This window comes from Aspergillus tubingensis (assembly GCF_013340325.1).
Source record: "Aspergillus tubingensis WU-2223L DNA, scaffold_3, whole genome shotgun sequence".
Lineage (NCBI taxonomy): Eukaryota > Fungi > Ascomycota > Eurotiomycetes > Eurotiales > Aspergillaceae > Aspergillus > Aspergillus tubingensis.
The window spans coordinates 1,787,826-1,802,561 of record NW_023336277.1 but is presented as its reverse complement, the minus strand read 5'-3'; the positions used below and the strand labels follow the sequence as shown (position 1 = coordinate 1,802,561).

Here is a 14,736-nt window from a genome sequence, read left to right as displayed (position 1 = left end):
AATCCGGAATGGCGGGTCAGCGGAGCCAACCGGGGCGTGACATGATCACTAGTCCTAGAATGGTTAGAAGCACTGACTGTCCGCAGCTGTAAGCTAGTCGGAACAGGAATAGTTCCCGGGCCATCCAATGCGGGCATCCATTCGATCCTCTCCAAACTTCAATTATGGCTGCATTCGCCCTCACCGACTTAGCCTAATCTTCGATCGTGGTCCTTTTAAGTGCTAGACTAGCTCTTGTCAAGCTCGTGGTGGCTGCAGAAATTATACCTCGGCATCTCTATCACCTTCTGTTCAAGCGTGTGCTGATTATGGCACAATTTCTTCTATGCTATATCTCAGCCTTCTTCATATAAGGTTCAACTCTCCGACTCAATAACAGAGTCAGTTATGCAAAGTTTACTACACCTGATATAGAGATTGAAGATGGAATGAAGCCAAGTTCAGCAGATTATTGATTCCAGAGTTCGAATACTTGGTAGCATTCCTGGTATTGTGGGGAGACAGTCCAGGTGCAGCCATAATCGATGCCTGAGGCACATAGCACAGCCTCGTCTCCACTCCTACGTACTACTTACCAAGTCACACCCACCATTCCTTCCGTCTCTCGGTCTCTCCTCTCTCTCTAACTTCTGCTCTCGTGCACCACTTCTCTTCCCTCTCATGCCATCCTTCTCCATCTATTCCCTGTCAAACTTCTGTCTGTCGTTTTAGGTTTTCTGAAGGAGATGACTCGGTAACTACTATATAACCCTGGCGTACTCAACATCCAATATGCGTCACCTCTTATCACTGCTCGTGCTTCTGATCGCATCGGCCGCCCTGGTCTCCGCCGTCCCCGCCGGCTCCATTATCACTCCACAACCACCCGTCGAGCCCGTTCACCTTCTCTCTTCCCAGCCTTCTGATCCCCGAAGGCCATGGACTCGCCTCCGTGACTGGGTTATCGAGTCCATATGGGACATTGAAAAACCCGCTTCTCGTCGATTCCCACTCAACGATTCCCCGCGCAATCGCTCTCCTCCCTCCCGGATCCTGGCGCGCTACGGTAGTGACGTCGTACTTCGTTTCAGCCTGCGCGATCACGATGAGGCCGAAGCACTAGCCCAGGCCGCAGACATTCTGTTCCTGGATGTATGGGCGTCTACTCCAGCATTCGTAGATATCCGGCTGGCCGAGGAAGTCGTAAGTGGATCATCCTTCCGTCCGCATCTGCCTGGTGACTGATGACTGATTCGCTTTGACCCTCGCAATAGATTCCCTCGTTATTGGGCTTACTACCAAATTCCCTCCAGACTGCATATACTCCCCTGATAGAAAACTTGGCAGAGAGGATTTATACGACCTATCCATCGAAGAAGCCGATAGGGCTTGAAGGACAATCCGGGTTTGCGCCCTCAAATCGGCCTGCGCCGAAATTTGGTGACCTTTTCTTCCACGAGTATCAGCCTCTGTCCGTCATTGTTCCCTGGATGCGGCTGCTAGCGTCCATGTTTCCATCCCATGTGCGCATGATTAGCATTGGAGTATCTTACGAGGGTCGCGAAATTCCCGCCCTCCGACTGAGCGCAGGCAGCTCCACCGCGGCGTCAGGCCCTCGTAAAACCATCATCGTCACGGGTGGTAGCCATGCTCGCGAATGGATCGGCACCTCAACCGTAAATCATGTAATGTACACTCTCATTACGAAGTACGGGAAATCCAAGGCCGTCACCCGCCTTCTACAGGACTTTGATTGGGTCATGATCCCCACGATCAATCCCGACGGCTATGTCTATACCTGGGAGACAGACCGACTATGGCGCAAGAATCGACAGCGGACCAGCCTACGCTTCTGTCCCGGGATCGACCTTGACCGCGCCTGGGGCTTCGAATGGGATGGCGGTCGGACCCGCGCGAACCCTTGTTCCGAAAATTATGCTGGAGACGAGCCTTTCGAGGGCATGGAAGCACAGCAATTGGCACAGTGGGCGCTCAATGAGACGCAAAACAACAATGCTGACATCGTGAGCTTCCTTGACCTTCACTCTTACTCTCAAACAATTCTCTATCCCTTCTCCTACTCCTGCTCGTCGATACCCCCAACGCTTGAGACCCTGGAAGAACTAGGCCTAGGCCTAGCCAAGGCTATTCGTTACGCGACTCACGAAGTCTACGATGTCACATCCGCCTGCGAAGGCATCGTCACTGCCAGTGCGGCAGATAGCAACCCCGGGCGATTCTTCCCCATTGGCGGCAACTCTGGTGGCAGTGCCTTAGACTGGTTCTACCACCAAGTGCACGCGACCTTTTCGTACCAGATCAAGCTTCGCGATCGCGGGAGCTACGGGTTCCTCCTCCCTTCCGAACACATCATTCCCACCGGCAAGGAGATCTACAATGTCGTTCTGAAGCTAGGATCCTTCCTCATCGGGGGTGACTCATTCGACATCGATTGGGAATTAGAACTCTTCGATCAGTCAAAGGAGGAGTCAGATCTGGACACCCGCTATCCAAATTCTAATGACCGCTCCCCGGCATATCTACACAACGCCAATGACCCAGTACCTCACACCGGCGAGGACGAAGACGAAGACGAGGACGAGGACGAAGACGCGGACGAGGACGAGGACGAAGACGCGGACGAAGACGAGGAATGGATTATGGTGGAGGAAGAGGACTTTGCAGACGATGATGACGAAGAAGAGAAGGAAGATGCATATTGGGCCACTGAACACACATTCGAATTCCGGCGACGACGCTGACGATGAACAAACTAATCAAACCTATTTATATGACTCCCTCACCCATATACTCTCCTTTTGATGACGATCAATAACGACTAATGACGGCTTTGCGGGACTGATGGACATGTTTATCATGTTCTGTTTATCAAATTTCCCTTTCATCTTAGATAGTGTCTTTTCCACGTGCCTATAGCCTATACCGCTTAGGTGTATTCTCTACATAACTAAATACAGAGTAATTCAATGTATTGTCCTACCAAGTAATTGATCCGAGTAACCATTCGGTGTTTCATTCCCTCTGTACTGTATTGAATCGGTAAGGAACTGGAAATTAACTCTCATATAATCAACTTCACCGCACTATTTACCTAGGTGCCGTGTATCATGATTATCGTCATGCATTCATTCGTTAGGTATCATTCCGATGCATGTAAAGAAACCCCCGCCCGGCAATTTTCTAGATAAACTAGCCAAGCACACGAACATCATCCCTCATCTAGTAAGAATGATGAACCTTTCGCATCCCTGACGCCCAGTAGCAGAAACAAGAGAAGAGTAGAAGAAAGAAAAAGGGAAAATAAAAGAAATGCATGAGAAAATATAACTAGAACAACCACGCCACAAACTTCCGATAAAACCACCCAGCCTTGCCCTCCGTCTCCTCCTTGAGAGCCTCCCGGCGATAATAATCCTCTTCCATGCGATCCACGACATCCTTGCCCGTGAACAAATCTGCCTCGTACGGGCTAACTCCTTTACATCTCGTGACGAGCTTATACCCGAAGATGAGAATCAAGTACAAGGGGATTCCCAAATATGCCGTAATAAAGGTCTTGTAATCAAAGTTACCCCATTTCTTGTTGTGAGTGAAACAGTCGTAGCTCTTGGTGAGACAGATGATGATACAGAAGACTAGGGCGACGTAGGACCCCGCGGTGCCAAGGGGAGCGCGGTACGCCAGGTCCGATTCCGGGATGTTTTGGGCCTTGCGCGCGCGCACAAAGTAGATGTGTGTTACGAGAAGGGAGATCCAAGTGAGGAGGCCGAAGATGGTGACCAGGTCGACGAAGTAGCGGAAGACGGTCTTAGAGTCGCTGGAGACGTTCATGTAGGCGATACAGGCGATGCAGGCGCAGAGGATGAGGGCGTAAACGGGGACGCCGCGACGGTCGGTTTTGGAGAGGAATTTGGGAGCCTTGCCTTCTTTAGCGAGACCGTAGATGGTTCGGGTTGCAATGTAGAGGTCTGAGTTGGCGGCGGAGAAGACGAAGAGGAGGATGCAGGCGTTGAGGATGTGAGGGAGGACGGGGATTCCTGCTAGCTGGATGGCCACGACGAAGGGAGAGGCCGCGGCGGAGCTGGATTGGTTCGTGGCGAAGATGAGTTCCTTGGAGTTGTAGGGGACCAGGGTGCCGACGAGTAGTACGGAAACGATGTAGAATACAACGATGCGGAAGAAGGTGAGTTTGATGGCCTTGGGGATGCTCTTGCGGGGATTTTCAGCTTCGCCCACAGTCACACCCACGAGCTCGGTGCCGAGGTAGGCAAAGGTGGCGGAGACCATGGTGGCCCAGAAAGCGTAGAAGCGGCCGGCTGGGCCATCGTCGATGTAGGTGTTGAAGGCGCCGGGATCTTTCCAGTAGCGGAAGCCTTTGCGGTCATGATCGGGTCCACCACCGAGCATGAGGATGAAAGAGAGGAGGATGATACCCAGAATGACGATAACCTTAAACGAGGAGAGCCAGAACTCGAACTCGCCGAAAAAGCGGACTCCGAAGTAGTTAATGGTGACAATCAGAACAAGGAATATGGTTATCCAAACACCTGCGTTGACTCGGCTCGTGTCTATCCAGTAGGATATCACGAGGGCGCCGGCAGTGAGTTGGTTAGGTGTGACAATGATATATTTGAACCAGTAGCTGTGCAAGAAGCCTGAGTTAGCAGTGACACTAGAGAAAATAGGCTAAAGCGAGGGTAAAGGGAGGTTCGTACGTCCAACCAAGCGCGAATCCAAGAGCAGGGTCACAGAATCGCACAGCGTAACCTGTAAAGCCAGATGACAATGGGAGCCAGGCAGCCATTTCTCCCAGACCGCACATGACAAGGTATACAACAAAGCCAACAACCGAGTAGGATATGAGGATTGATGCGGGCTGTGCGAGTCAGACTAGGAGTTCCCAATTAGGTTGTTATTGGAGTACTTACACCAGCCCTAGACAATTGATTAGCGTGGAACAAAACTTCAAGTGACGATCCGACTTACTTTGCGAGAGCAGATCCAGTTCCTATGATGAGACCCGTGCCAATTGCACCCCCAATTGCTATCATGGAGATATGGCGCGCCTTCAAGGCCCGATGCAGATCATGGTCGCCAGGAGCAGCCTCGATGGTATCCTCGCCGCTGCCATAATCCGTCACGTATTGTCGTTTTTCGGCGGGCATGTCGGCGGAGCCATGTTCTCTGATGCCCATTTCTTGAAGTGAGACGCACTCACTGCACTTCAATGAAAGGAGCGAGAGAGCTAACGAGATCAAAATGTGATGATCGGGGAACGTCTGCACAGCGCAACGGGATGGGGGGTGTGAGGAGGAGCAGCAGCTGAGGGGAAGGAATGAGGAGAAGAAAAAGGAAAAAAGGAAGAGGGCAAGTGAAAAGAAAGCAAAGCAAACAAACTCGGCTTGAGTATTTTTACAGTAAAAGTTACTACTGCTACAATTAATCCCTACTAGATACTAGATCCATGATAACTCTACCCCATACTCCATTTAGGTTACTAAGTACTTAGCCTCAGCCACCGTACCGTTACGAGGACTAATCCAGGTCACCTGGTTCAGGGTAGCATCGGTCAGATCCTCTCTATCGGGTCCTTTTCTCGACCAGAGCCCAAAGCTGGAAGTAATCAGTCGCGATCTGATGCCGCCATGACGAGACACAAAGTCCACCATTGGCCGGGTTGAGAGCGGACGGGCTTGGCGAAGCATAACAGAAACCAGTTCTTATCTTGCCAAAGATACGCAGTAACCACCCAACCCTCGTTGTCTAGTGGTAGACTCAGCAGCCACCCATGGGACAGGTGCCATTTTCCCCTTAAGATGCATCGGGATTGACCGAAATGCCATCCCCGCGGGGCACCCACATGGCTTGGCGGCTTGGCGGCACCCCCGACGGCGAATATCTGTTACCTAACTGCCCGGCTTGCCAAGAGCCATATCAGGCGGGGTTGGCGATAAGTTGATATCCTCTCCGTTCCCTGCGGTGTTTTATTACTACTTGTGCTTACTACTTACTTATCGGCTCGTGATTTTCGAGGGTCAAGACTTATCGTCTCCCGTCTTTGTCTTTGACTAGTTAGCTGTGTGTAATTCAACTGAGTAGGATTGGTTTACTCGACGGTTAAAGCCGGCTTCCTTCGCCAGCCACCCGGTCTAGTCTCGAACAATTCAGGGTAGCGCCATTGGAAAAGTTAATCTTTGTGGCTTGAATGCCGAGATGCTCAGCTCAATTTCCCATCAACTCCATCCCGAGGCTCCATGTTTCTCATCCAATCGTCTCCATCAAGTACTCCCGGTCCTCACTACTCTGAACGAGATCATAGAACAACCCCTCCTTCCTTAATAGCTCAGCCGGTGACCCCATCTCGGCAATCTTCCCTTCACTCATAGCAATCACCTTGTCAAACGAACTGATTGTCCTTAGTCGATGCGCAACCACGACCAATGTCCCGCTAAACTGGCTCCTAATAGTATCCTGAATCCACCGATCCGTCTCATCATCTACCGCTGAAGTAGCCTCATCGAGGATGATGATCTTGGGATTACTGATCAATATTCGTGCCAGACAGAGGAGTTGTCGTTGACCTTGGGACATGTTGGCTCCTCCAGCACTTATGCGCGAGTCAAGTGTGAAGAGTCCAGAGTCTTCATCTTCCGGGTCATCCCTGAGCAGTTTGACGCGCTGTAAGGCATCATTGAGTCTGTCCTCTGAAATTTGATGGCTGTAATCTAGATTAGATCGCACTGTTCCGGAGAAAAGTACTGGGTCTTGAGGAATAAATGCGATTCGTGATCGGAGGGTCCGGAGTGCCACGGTGGTTATGTCAATGCCGTCAACAACTATTGAACCATGCAGGGGTTCTATCAGACGCAACAGGGCCAGTGTTAGTGACGATTTCCCGGCTCCAGTCCGACCTACGATGCCAACTCTTTCACGACCTTTCACACTGAACGACACGTCTTCCAGAACAAGTGGGAGCCCGGGTGCGTAGGAAGCGCCAAGTGACTTGACCTCAATATTCCCGAGCGATGGCCAGTTGTTAGGGGCTTCGCGGCCACCTTGCTTTTCTGGCTCCAGCTCGGAGTAAGCTATAATGTTTCCGGCTGAGTTCATGTAGGTCTCAAGCATCCCAAAATTATTGATGGCCTTGAACATAGCCTGCGATAACTGCATAGAATAGCTGAGGCAGTAGCCGATCAAAAATGCATCGGCTGTAGAAGTTGACAATAGGATAATACCCGTTCCGACGCTGAAGATAACGCCGATGAGAGACATTTGGAGACTAAGCCAGCGGTTAAATATGAAGAAGTGTCTTCTAGCCGTAGACAACCTATCAATGTGCCCATGCATATGTGCAGCTAGCCGATCTGATGCACCAAAGGCCCGGATCGTCATAACCCCTGCTGCAGAGGATGTGAAATGTTCAAGTATAGCAGCACTTGGTTGCGAGTCGGCTCGTTTGACGGTCGTCCGTGCTTTTATATAGAGCTTGCTAACTGTTGTACACCAGTAGAGGAGAGTCAATGTCAGCAGACTCATATACTTAGACGTATTGAACCTGAATAAATTAGCAAACAATCTCGGTTTCCTGTAAAGATGCATCTTACCCCACACACACAATCAACATCATCTGGACAAAGTTGTCCGCAAATTCAGACATGGTGACCAAAACATAATCATCGACATTTTTGGCATCAACAGTGAGCCGCCTGAGTATCTCTCCAATGGGTGTGCTATCGAGCCAGTGCAGGGGCATTCGGAGGACTCTAAACGTAGCCGCGCGGAACAGTGATTGAGAGGCACGTAAGGACCCGGAATAGGCATGCAGGTTGAATAGAAATTCCAAAAGTACGGTCGTCGTAGAAGTCAGCAGATAAAGGTAGAGATACTGCGCCCACCCGCCCTTCGAACCTGGAGCAACTGGTGGGACATCTGTCTCTAAGCTGATGGACTCAGGACGCGCCGAATTAATGCGTCCCAAAGTCCTCGTCGTCAACGAGGCCAAAAGCTGTTTGGTGACGAGGCCCAGAAGATATATGATAGTGAACCACAATCCACCTGCTACGCTGAAGTATATATCATATACCTTTGCGTCTGTACGCGCGTCAAGACCTTTGCTTTTTGCCAGCGTGGTTGCATGTTCTTTCGATTTCTCCTGTCTGGGAAGGTCAGCTGTCATGGAGTTTTCAGTTTCGACTTCAATTTGCTTCTCCACAACGAATTCAGCTCCTTCTGCGTATCTTGCAGTATTGTTTTCTATATGGACAATACAGTTTGCTTCTGGCAGGCACAGAGATACCTGGTGAGTTACGAGGATCCGCGTGCGGCCTCTGCAAAGGGCACCGGTGAGTGCCTTGCAGATATCCCTGGAGACATGAGCATCAAGAGAAGCAAATATGTCATCGAGTATCAATGTCTGTGCACTTGAGTATAGTGCTCTGGCAAGCGCAAGTCTCGCGCGTTGGCCTCCACTGAGCTTGACACCCCGGAGGCCAATCTGGGTCTCGTCGCCCTTCGGCAAGGCAGCAAGGTCAGGATATAGTGCACAGGCTTTCAATACCTCCTCATACTTCTTGTCGTCCATTGGATTTCCAAACAGAATATTTTCTTTTATTGTGGTGTTCTGAAGCCACGGAGTTTGCGATACGAATGCAACTGATTGCCCTTCAGCCATCGATGGGGCTTTGATCGTACCGTCGAGGAGGTCAACCTCTCCAATAATTGCAGCAAGTAACAGACTTTTTCCTGATCCTGTCTTTCCATATATTATGCTGAGCTCACCAGCGCGAAAATCCACATTGATGTGGCCCAGAGAAAAGCGATGCTGTTGCAATACATCGGAAGGCCACGAAATGGTCGCATTATGAAATGAAATATGGCCGGACGGGCTAGGAGTAAGCACTGTCTTGTGTTCCGGTCTTCTCAAATAATTTTCTATGCGGCTCCCATTGGACCTGGCTTCGAAATAATCATTGAATACAACAGGAAGAAACCCCAGTGTTGATTGAAGATGGGGCAAAAGCTCAATCATGGGGAAAAGAATGGAGGGGGAAATTGAGCTTGTGGTGTATGCGTAGATAAATATTGAAGCCGCAGCGACAACAAATGGGGACGCAACGCTCCATACAGATCTTACGTTCTTTGCAACAAAGACCCTGCGTAGCTGCTTAAGCTCATCCTGTCGGAAGGTCTCCAAACGGTCCTCCCACTGCGCTTCTGAAGCAGAGAACTTGATCTGTCGAAGCGCATACATCAGTTCGTTGATTGCTTTGGTCTTCTTATCTCTTGCTGCAGCAAGATGCTTCTGTGCCATGCGCTCCTGCTTGATGACGAATGTATGAACCGGTACGCTTATCGCAGTAACCACTAAGGCAGCAAGGGTACCCTGCCATCCAACTAATTGTACCAGAAATAGTGCAGCAAAAAGAAATTTGGATAATGTAGCTGGTATATAGTGGTTGACAGCTGTGAATTTACTGAGAGAAGCACTGTCGGATGAAATGAGATTAATGGCTTCAGGCTTCTCGACTTTAGGGCTTTGGGGGTCTTTAGAATCTTTCATCTTTAGCGCTTTGGCAAAGATTGCCATGATCAGTTGTGCCCTGACAGGAATTGCCATTTCAGACCACTGTATCCACAGCAGATGGTGGTGAAGTAGGGTTTGGCATAAGCACGATATAGCAACCCCTATCAGCCAAAACCAAGCATCGTGCCTTGATTCAGGCTGTTCTTCCAGACTCCTGAGAAGCCGCATGACACAATAAGGAGACACAAATGTAACGAGAGATCTTATAATCATTATGATCCATTGTTTGGCGAAACCGGCAAAGCGGTCATATAATATGCGGTACCACAACGAAGTCTTCGAGGTTGCTATCTGAAGAAGTGGCTGGCTTTGCGACCGAGTATAATAGTCTAGAGCAGGGAGTTTGTCAAGCTTCACATGATTGCCAGCTAGATGCAGGGCACTTGTGCACCAATGCATGGTATACCTATGAAATGCCGAGGAACTATTTTCGAGGTCCACAGCTCTGCCATCTGGCGTAAAGAGATGTGGCCGACGAGGCAAAAGCAGCTGGGTGATTGTCAGGCCAATCGCTGCGTAGACCTGCAAAGACAGGGATGATGGTGAAAACAAGAGACTGCTACCCGCTGGGGAATCCGAAAGACAGAGCGAAGAGAGTGTGAGCGCTGCTAGTAGGGATCCTCGTAGCCCAATAGTGTAAATCAGTTGGGGATTCTCTGTGAAGTGAAGATGGAGACTATGCAATGTGATGAGAATCTACTCAAGCGTTAGACTTTCTGGTAGCTCTGCCAAATCACATCGCGAAGAAACTTGCCCACAAAAGCTTGCTCCAATGGAGTGGACTCCATGTAGCTGAGGGTAGGTAGGACTGGAGGAATATCACTCGATAATCCGCAACGCCTGTAACAGCTGCTGCAAGTCCCAGGCATGAGAGGAACGAAGTCATCGATACCAGTAGCCGAACGCGGGCTTTATAGGCTGCCTCGCTTTCCTTGGAGGCAGCTCCATCTTTGTCACTATACATGACAGTCGTTTTGCAGCACAGCTAGGGCTCATCTAGTTGCACGGTTCAAGATGGTAAAATCAGTAGAATCACGATGAAGGGGTGAAAGCTATGGTCTTCTGGAGGACTGGATGTTGAGTGCTTATCAGCCCGAAGCTGTGTGGGAGGAGAATCGATGGTGCCATCAGCTTCTTACCCGATTGAGTAAGTGCTTATTGGATGTGCTACTTGTAGCTATCGAGAGCCGCCTTTTACCCCAATTTAATGCATCTGCATAGTAGTAAGTATTTTGGTTCATCTGTGGCACGCCTTGCATCAAGTGGTGACCTGGTTGTCCCTCTCCGATTGGACGGATGCCCATTGTCGGCTCCCGCGCCTTTGACGTATCTCGGACTCCTCGTCGGGGCGTCCGACAACCTGGACGTTCCGATCCTCCACTTACGTTTCGTGTCGCCAGGGATGAACTGAATTGAAAGATATAAAGGATGACTGGTTCGATAACACACCTCTAATACTTCGCAACATCGACCGATCGAAAACACCTGGGATCAAATACTAAGGAAGGATGGTTGATACAGTGGCTAACATGGAGGGCGTCGCTGCACTGATAAGGGCCCTTCCCAGCAGCTACGCCCTCATGGGCCTAGCTGCTATTGTTTTCTACTGTCTATACCAGGTACGAGTTGGGTTTCCTGGATTATTCTTCCCCTTGCTAACTGTTATACACTCACAGTCAACCATGGTGACGGACATTCCGCACATCAAAGGCTTGCCCGAAATCCCAGGAGCCGTTCCAATATTCGGCCATCTTCGGAAATTGGGTGACGACCACGCAAGTGTTTGTGAGCGCTGGTGGCGACAGTACGGTTATTCGGTCTTCCAGATCAAGCTCGGTAATACCCGGGCGGTCGTTTTCAACTCCTTCGAAGACTGTCGCACCGTCTTATTAGGCCATCAAAATGCAATCATCGATCGGCCGAAGCTGTATACATTTCACGGTGTTATCAGCAGTACTCAAGGATTCACCATTGGCTCATCTCCCTGGGACGATTCCTGTAAGAGAAAGCGCAAGGCAGCTGGTACGGCATTGGGCAGGCCAGCTTTGAGGAATTACCATCCCATGTTCGATTTGGAAAGCTATTGCATTGTCCGAGATCTCTTTCGTGACAGTAAAAACGGCCAAGTGGAACTCAATATTCGCCCATACATTCAAAGATACGCCCTCAATACGACCTTGACTCTATGTTACGGTATTCGCATGGACGAAGTCTATGATGACCTTCTCCGGGAAATCCTTCATGTGGGATCAGCGATATCCTTGCTGCGAAGTGCGTCGGAGAATCTGCAGGACTATATTCCTATTTTACGTTATGCGCCGAATAATGAAAAGACCGCTCGGTCCAAGGAGCTTAGGGAGCGTCGAGACGCTTACCTCGATCTCCTCTTGAACAAAGTTCGCGATATGATCAAAAAGGGAACAGATAAGCCATGCATTTCTGCTGCCATTCTCAAGGATGAAGAGACTAAGCTTAGTGGTGTGGAGGTCTCCTCTATCTGTCTTTCGCTGGTGTCTGGTGGATTTGAAACAATCCCGGGGACACTAACTTCAGTCATCGGTTCATTGTCCACCCCAGAAGGCCAAGTCTGGCAAGACAGAGCATATGAGGATATAAAAAGATACTACCCAGATACAGAAGACGCCTGGCTAGCATCTATCCATGAGGAGAAAGTTCCCTATGTGAACGCCATTGTCAAAGAGGCAGGGCGGTACTATACAGTCAGCTCTATGAGTTTACCCCGGAAAACTGCGACAGAAGTGCACTGGAACGGAGCTATCATTCCTCCAAAAACAATGGTCTTGATAAATGCGCAAGCAGGTAATCACGGTAAGCATTTCCAGATATCCACGGTCAGAACACCCTGCTAACTCAACCGTAGATGTTGACCACTTTGGACCTGATGCAGGCAAATTCGATCCTGAGCGATGGCTAAAATCCGTCGACCCTCCTTATGAGAAGGAGATCCAAGGACTACCGCATCTGAGCTTTGGGGCTGGATCTCGTGCTTGTTCGGGGCAAGTCATTGCAATCAGGCTGCTATACACGGCACTGGTGCGCATTCTCTCGTCGTATAAGATTGTGGCCAGTGAAGATCAACCTCCGAACACTGACTACGTCGAGTACAACCAATTCAAGACAGCTCTAGTGGCTATTCCGAGGGATTTCAAAGTCAGATTAATTCCGCGGGATGATGTATTGACTCGACAGTGCTTGGAGGCGGCTGAATTGAGGACTAAGGAGCACTACAGGGAGTGATACTGTAGGGAATTCGAGACTTTTATAGTAAATATAGCCACATGAAATTTTAATTTATTACACTTTGTTCTTGTTGAATTTTATAGGTAGTGCCGCCTCACACGATCTGGTTCTGGTACTGAAGCGTCGGTCGATCCGACAAGCAAACACATAAAGCGGGGAGCGTCCCCTCCCACTCGACATGGCCCTTCCACATCTTCGTCGCATCTCTCTAAAACACATCGCTCACATCCGAAATGGAATCACTATTGACACAAGACATAATAAGCGTCAAGGGCCGCATCGCCCTAGTCACCGGTGGAAGTAGCGGAATAGGACGAATGATTTCTCAGGTAAATATGTCCCTGGATCCAAGGTAGCAAATGCTCATAGTAGCCGCCATACCAGGGCCTTGTCACCAACGGCGCCAAAGTCTACATAGTCGCACTTCCAGGTGACCCCATCGACCAAACAGTACAGGACTTGAACGCATGTGGAACTGAATCAGGTGGAAGCGCAGAAGGGTACGTGTTGACAAACACCTTCCCAAATCTCCTTGTCAATAGTCCAGTTCAATACTTAATTCGCTACAAGCTACGCATGCGACCTGTCCTCTAAGGAGTCCATTTCCAAACTTGCCGAGATAATCTCTGCCAAAGAAACTAAACTCGACATGCTCATATCCAATGCCGGCATTCGACGGGATCCGCCCATCGCTTGCAATGTTCTCACAGCGACCCTGGCCGAGCTACAGGAGTCAATGTGGTCAAGCAGGGAGTCTGACTGGGCTGATACTTTTCAAGTCAACACAACAGCGCATTACTTTCTTAGTGTTGCGTTTCTTCCTCTCCTGGCTGCCGCGGCTGATCAGCAACTAGATGATGGTCGTCGAGGTCAGGACGATGGGAGAGGCGTGGTAGTCATCACCAGCTCTTGTGCAAGTATGCATAATGCGACGAATGTGGACCTGACGAGCTATGCGACGAGCAAAGCGGCGACAGATCACTTGGTGAAGTTGTTGGCTGCGAAGTTTCATCGCTTCTATGTGCGGGTGGTGGGGATAAATCCTGGATGTGGGTGTTGCTGTCTTCTTCCCATCCTGCCTCTCTCGTGCGACTACTAATTTGAGTTTGCGCTGACTTTGAAGTAGTTGTTCCCTCTAACATGAACCCCGTTGGTGCAGCGGGGAATATGTTCAGCGGTTTATTTGACAAGGTCCCTGCCAAACGAGCTGGGAGGGCTGAAGATCTTGCAGGTGCGGTGTTGTATCTCGTCAGCAGGGCTGGAGTAAGTCGTTATTTCCATCCTTTATTTCAAATGCTAATGAAGCTGTTGCAGTCGTATGTGGATGGTGTCTCTCTTTGTATAGATGGTGGCCGGATACTGCTAGCTAATGGGCAAGAATAAGAAGCGCCAATGACAACTTCAGGCATTTTGTTCAAAAGAAACAAACAAAATGAATCATGGGCAAGTAAACAAAGGGAATAAAAGTAGTATGCAAAAATATACAATAGAAGGGATTCGCTGGTGGTCACCCATCCAACTATTATTTCCCGGCGTGTGGCTTAAACGCGGCCAATACCCGGGTAGGTGCTGCTCGCGTGAGCTAAGGATAAGTACTACTTTACTATTATAGAACTAGAATAAGCTAGAGTAAATATATAATAATTAGGAGTATACTTACCCTGCTTATACTTAATAGTTTTATAAGATTATATAGACTTTAGTATATATAATAATATATACCAAACTAGGTTTTGAGGGGATGCATGGCTTTTCTCACACTTAACTAGGGCTATGAACTAGACGGACTAGCACCTCGCTTGTCTCTGTTACAGGGACCTTGCCCAGTACAGACTGTACTGGTATCACCAGGCACAGTAGTCATGAATCCGAGTTAGCGAGACCTAGATCAG

General features: G+C 49.5%; 5 protein-coding genes across 5 annotated transcripts; 3 read left to right on the top strand and 2 right to left on the bottom strand.

Moving 5' to 3' along the window:
* Window positions 1-771: 771 nt before the first annotated feature.
* On the top strand, window positions 772-2,741 carry AtWU_01761 (M14 family metallopeptidase; the record flags this gene model as incomplete). The annotated part of the gene is made up of 2 exons (XM_035496875.1): window positions 772-1,182; window positions 1,254-2,741. 2 exons carry the CDS (start codon window positions 772-774, stop codon window positions 2,739-2,741), a joined length of 1,899 nt encoding a protein of 632 aa, XP_035352768.1.
* A 586-nt stretch (window positions 2,742-3,327) lies between these two features.
* On the bottom strand, window positions 3,328-5,195 carry AtWU_01760 (dicarboxylic amino acid permease agtA; the record flags this gene model as incomplete). Its single annotated transcript, XM_035496874.1, has 4 exons — window positions 3,328-4,642; window positions 4,716-4,876; window positions 4,929-4,935; window positions 4,987-5,195. The coding sequence occupies 4 exons, from the start codon at window positions 5,193-5,195 to the stop codon at window positions 3,328-3,330; spliced, it is 1,692 nt and encodes a 563-aa protein (XP_035352767.1).
* Window positions 5,196-6,261: 1,066 nt separating this feature from the next.
* Window positions 6,262-9,559, bottom strand: AtWU_01759 (P-loop containing nucleoside triphosphate hydrolase protein; the record flags this gene model as incomplete). Its single annotated transcript, XM_035496873.1, has 2 exons — window positions 6,262-7,555; window positions 7,605-9,559. 2 exons carry the CDS (start codon window positions 9,557-9,559, stop codon window positions 6,262-6,264), a joined length of 3,249 nt encoding a protein of 1,082 aa, XP_035352766.1.
* A 1,553-nt stretch (window positions 9,560-11,112) lies between these two features.
* Window positions 11,113-12,841, top strand: AtWU_01758 (cytochrome P450; the record flags this gene model as incomplete). Its single annotated transcript, XM_035496872.1, has 3 exons — window positions 11,113-11,202; window positions 11,260-12,412; window positions 12,465-12,841. 3 exons carry the CDS (start codon window positions 11,113-11,115, stop codon window positions 12,839-12,841), a joined length of 1,620 nt encoding a protein of 539 aa, XP_035352765.1.
* A 236-nt stretch (window positions 12,842-13,077) lies between these two features.
* AtWU_01757 (SDR family NAD(P)-dependent oxidoreductase) lies at window positions 13,078-14,227 on the top strand (the record flags this gene model as incomplete). The annotated part of the gene is made up of 5 exons (XM_035496871.1): window positions 13,078-13,173; window positions 13,229-13,344; window positions 13,415-13,893; window positions 13,971-14,107; window positions 14,159-14,227. 5 exons carry the CDS (start codon window positions 13,078-13,080, stop codon window positions 14,225-14,227), a joined length of 897 nt encoding a protein of 298 aa, XP_035352764.1.
* Between the last annotated feature and the right edge of the window lie 509 nt (window positions 14,228-14,736).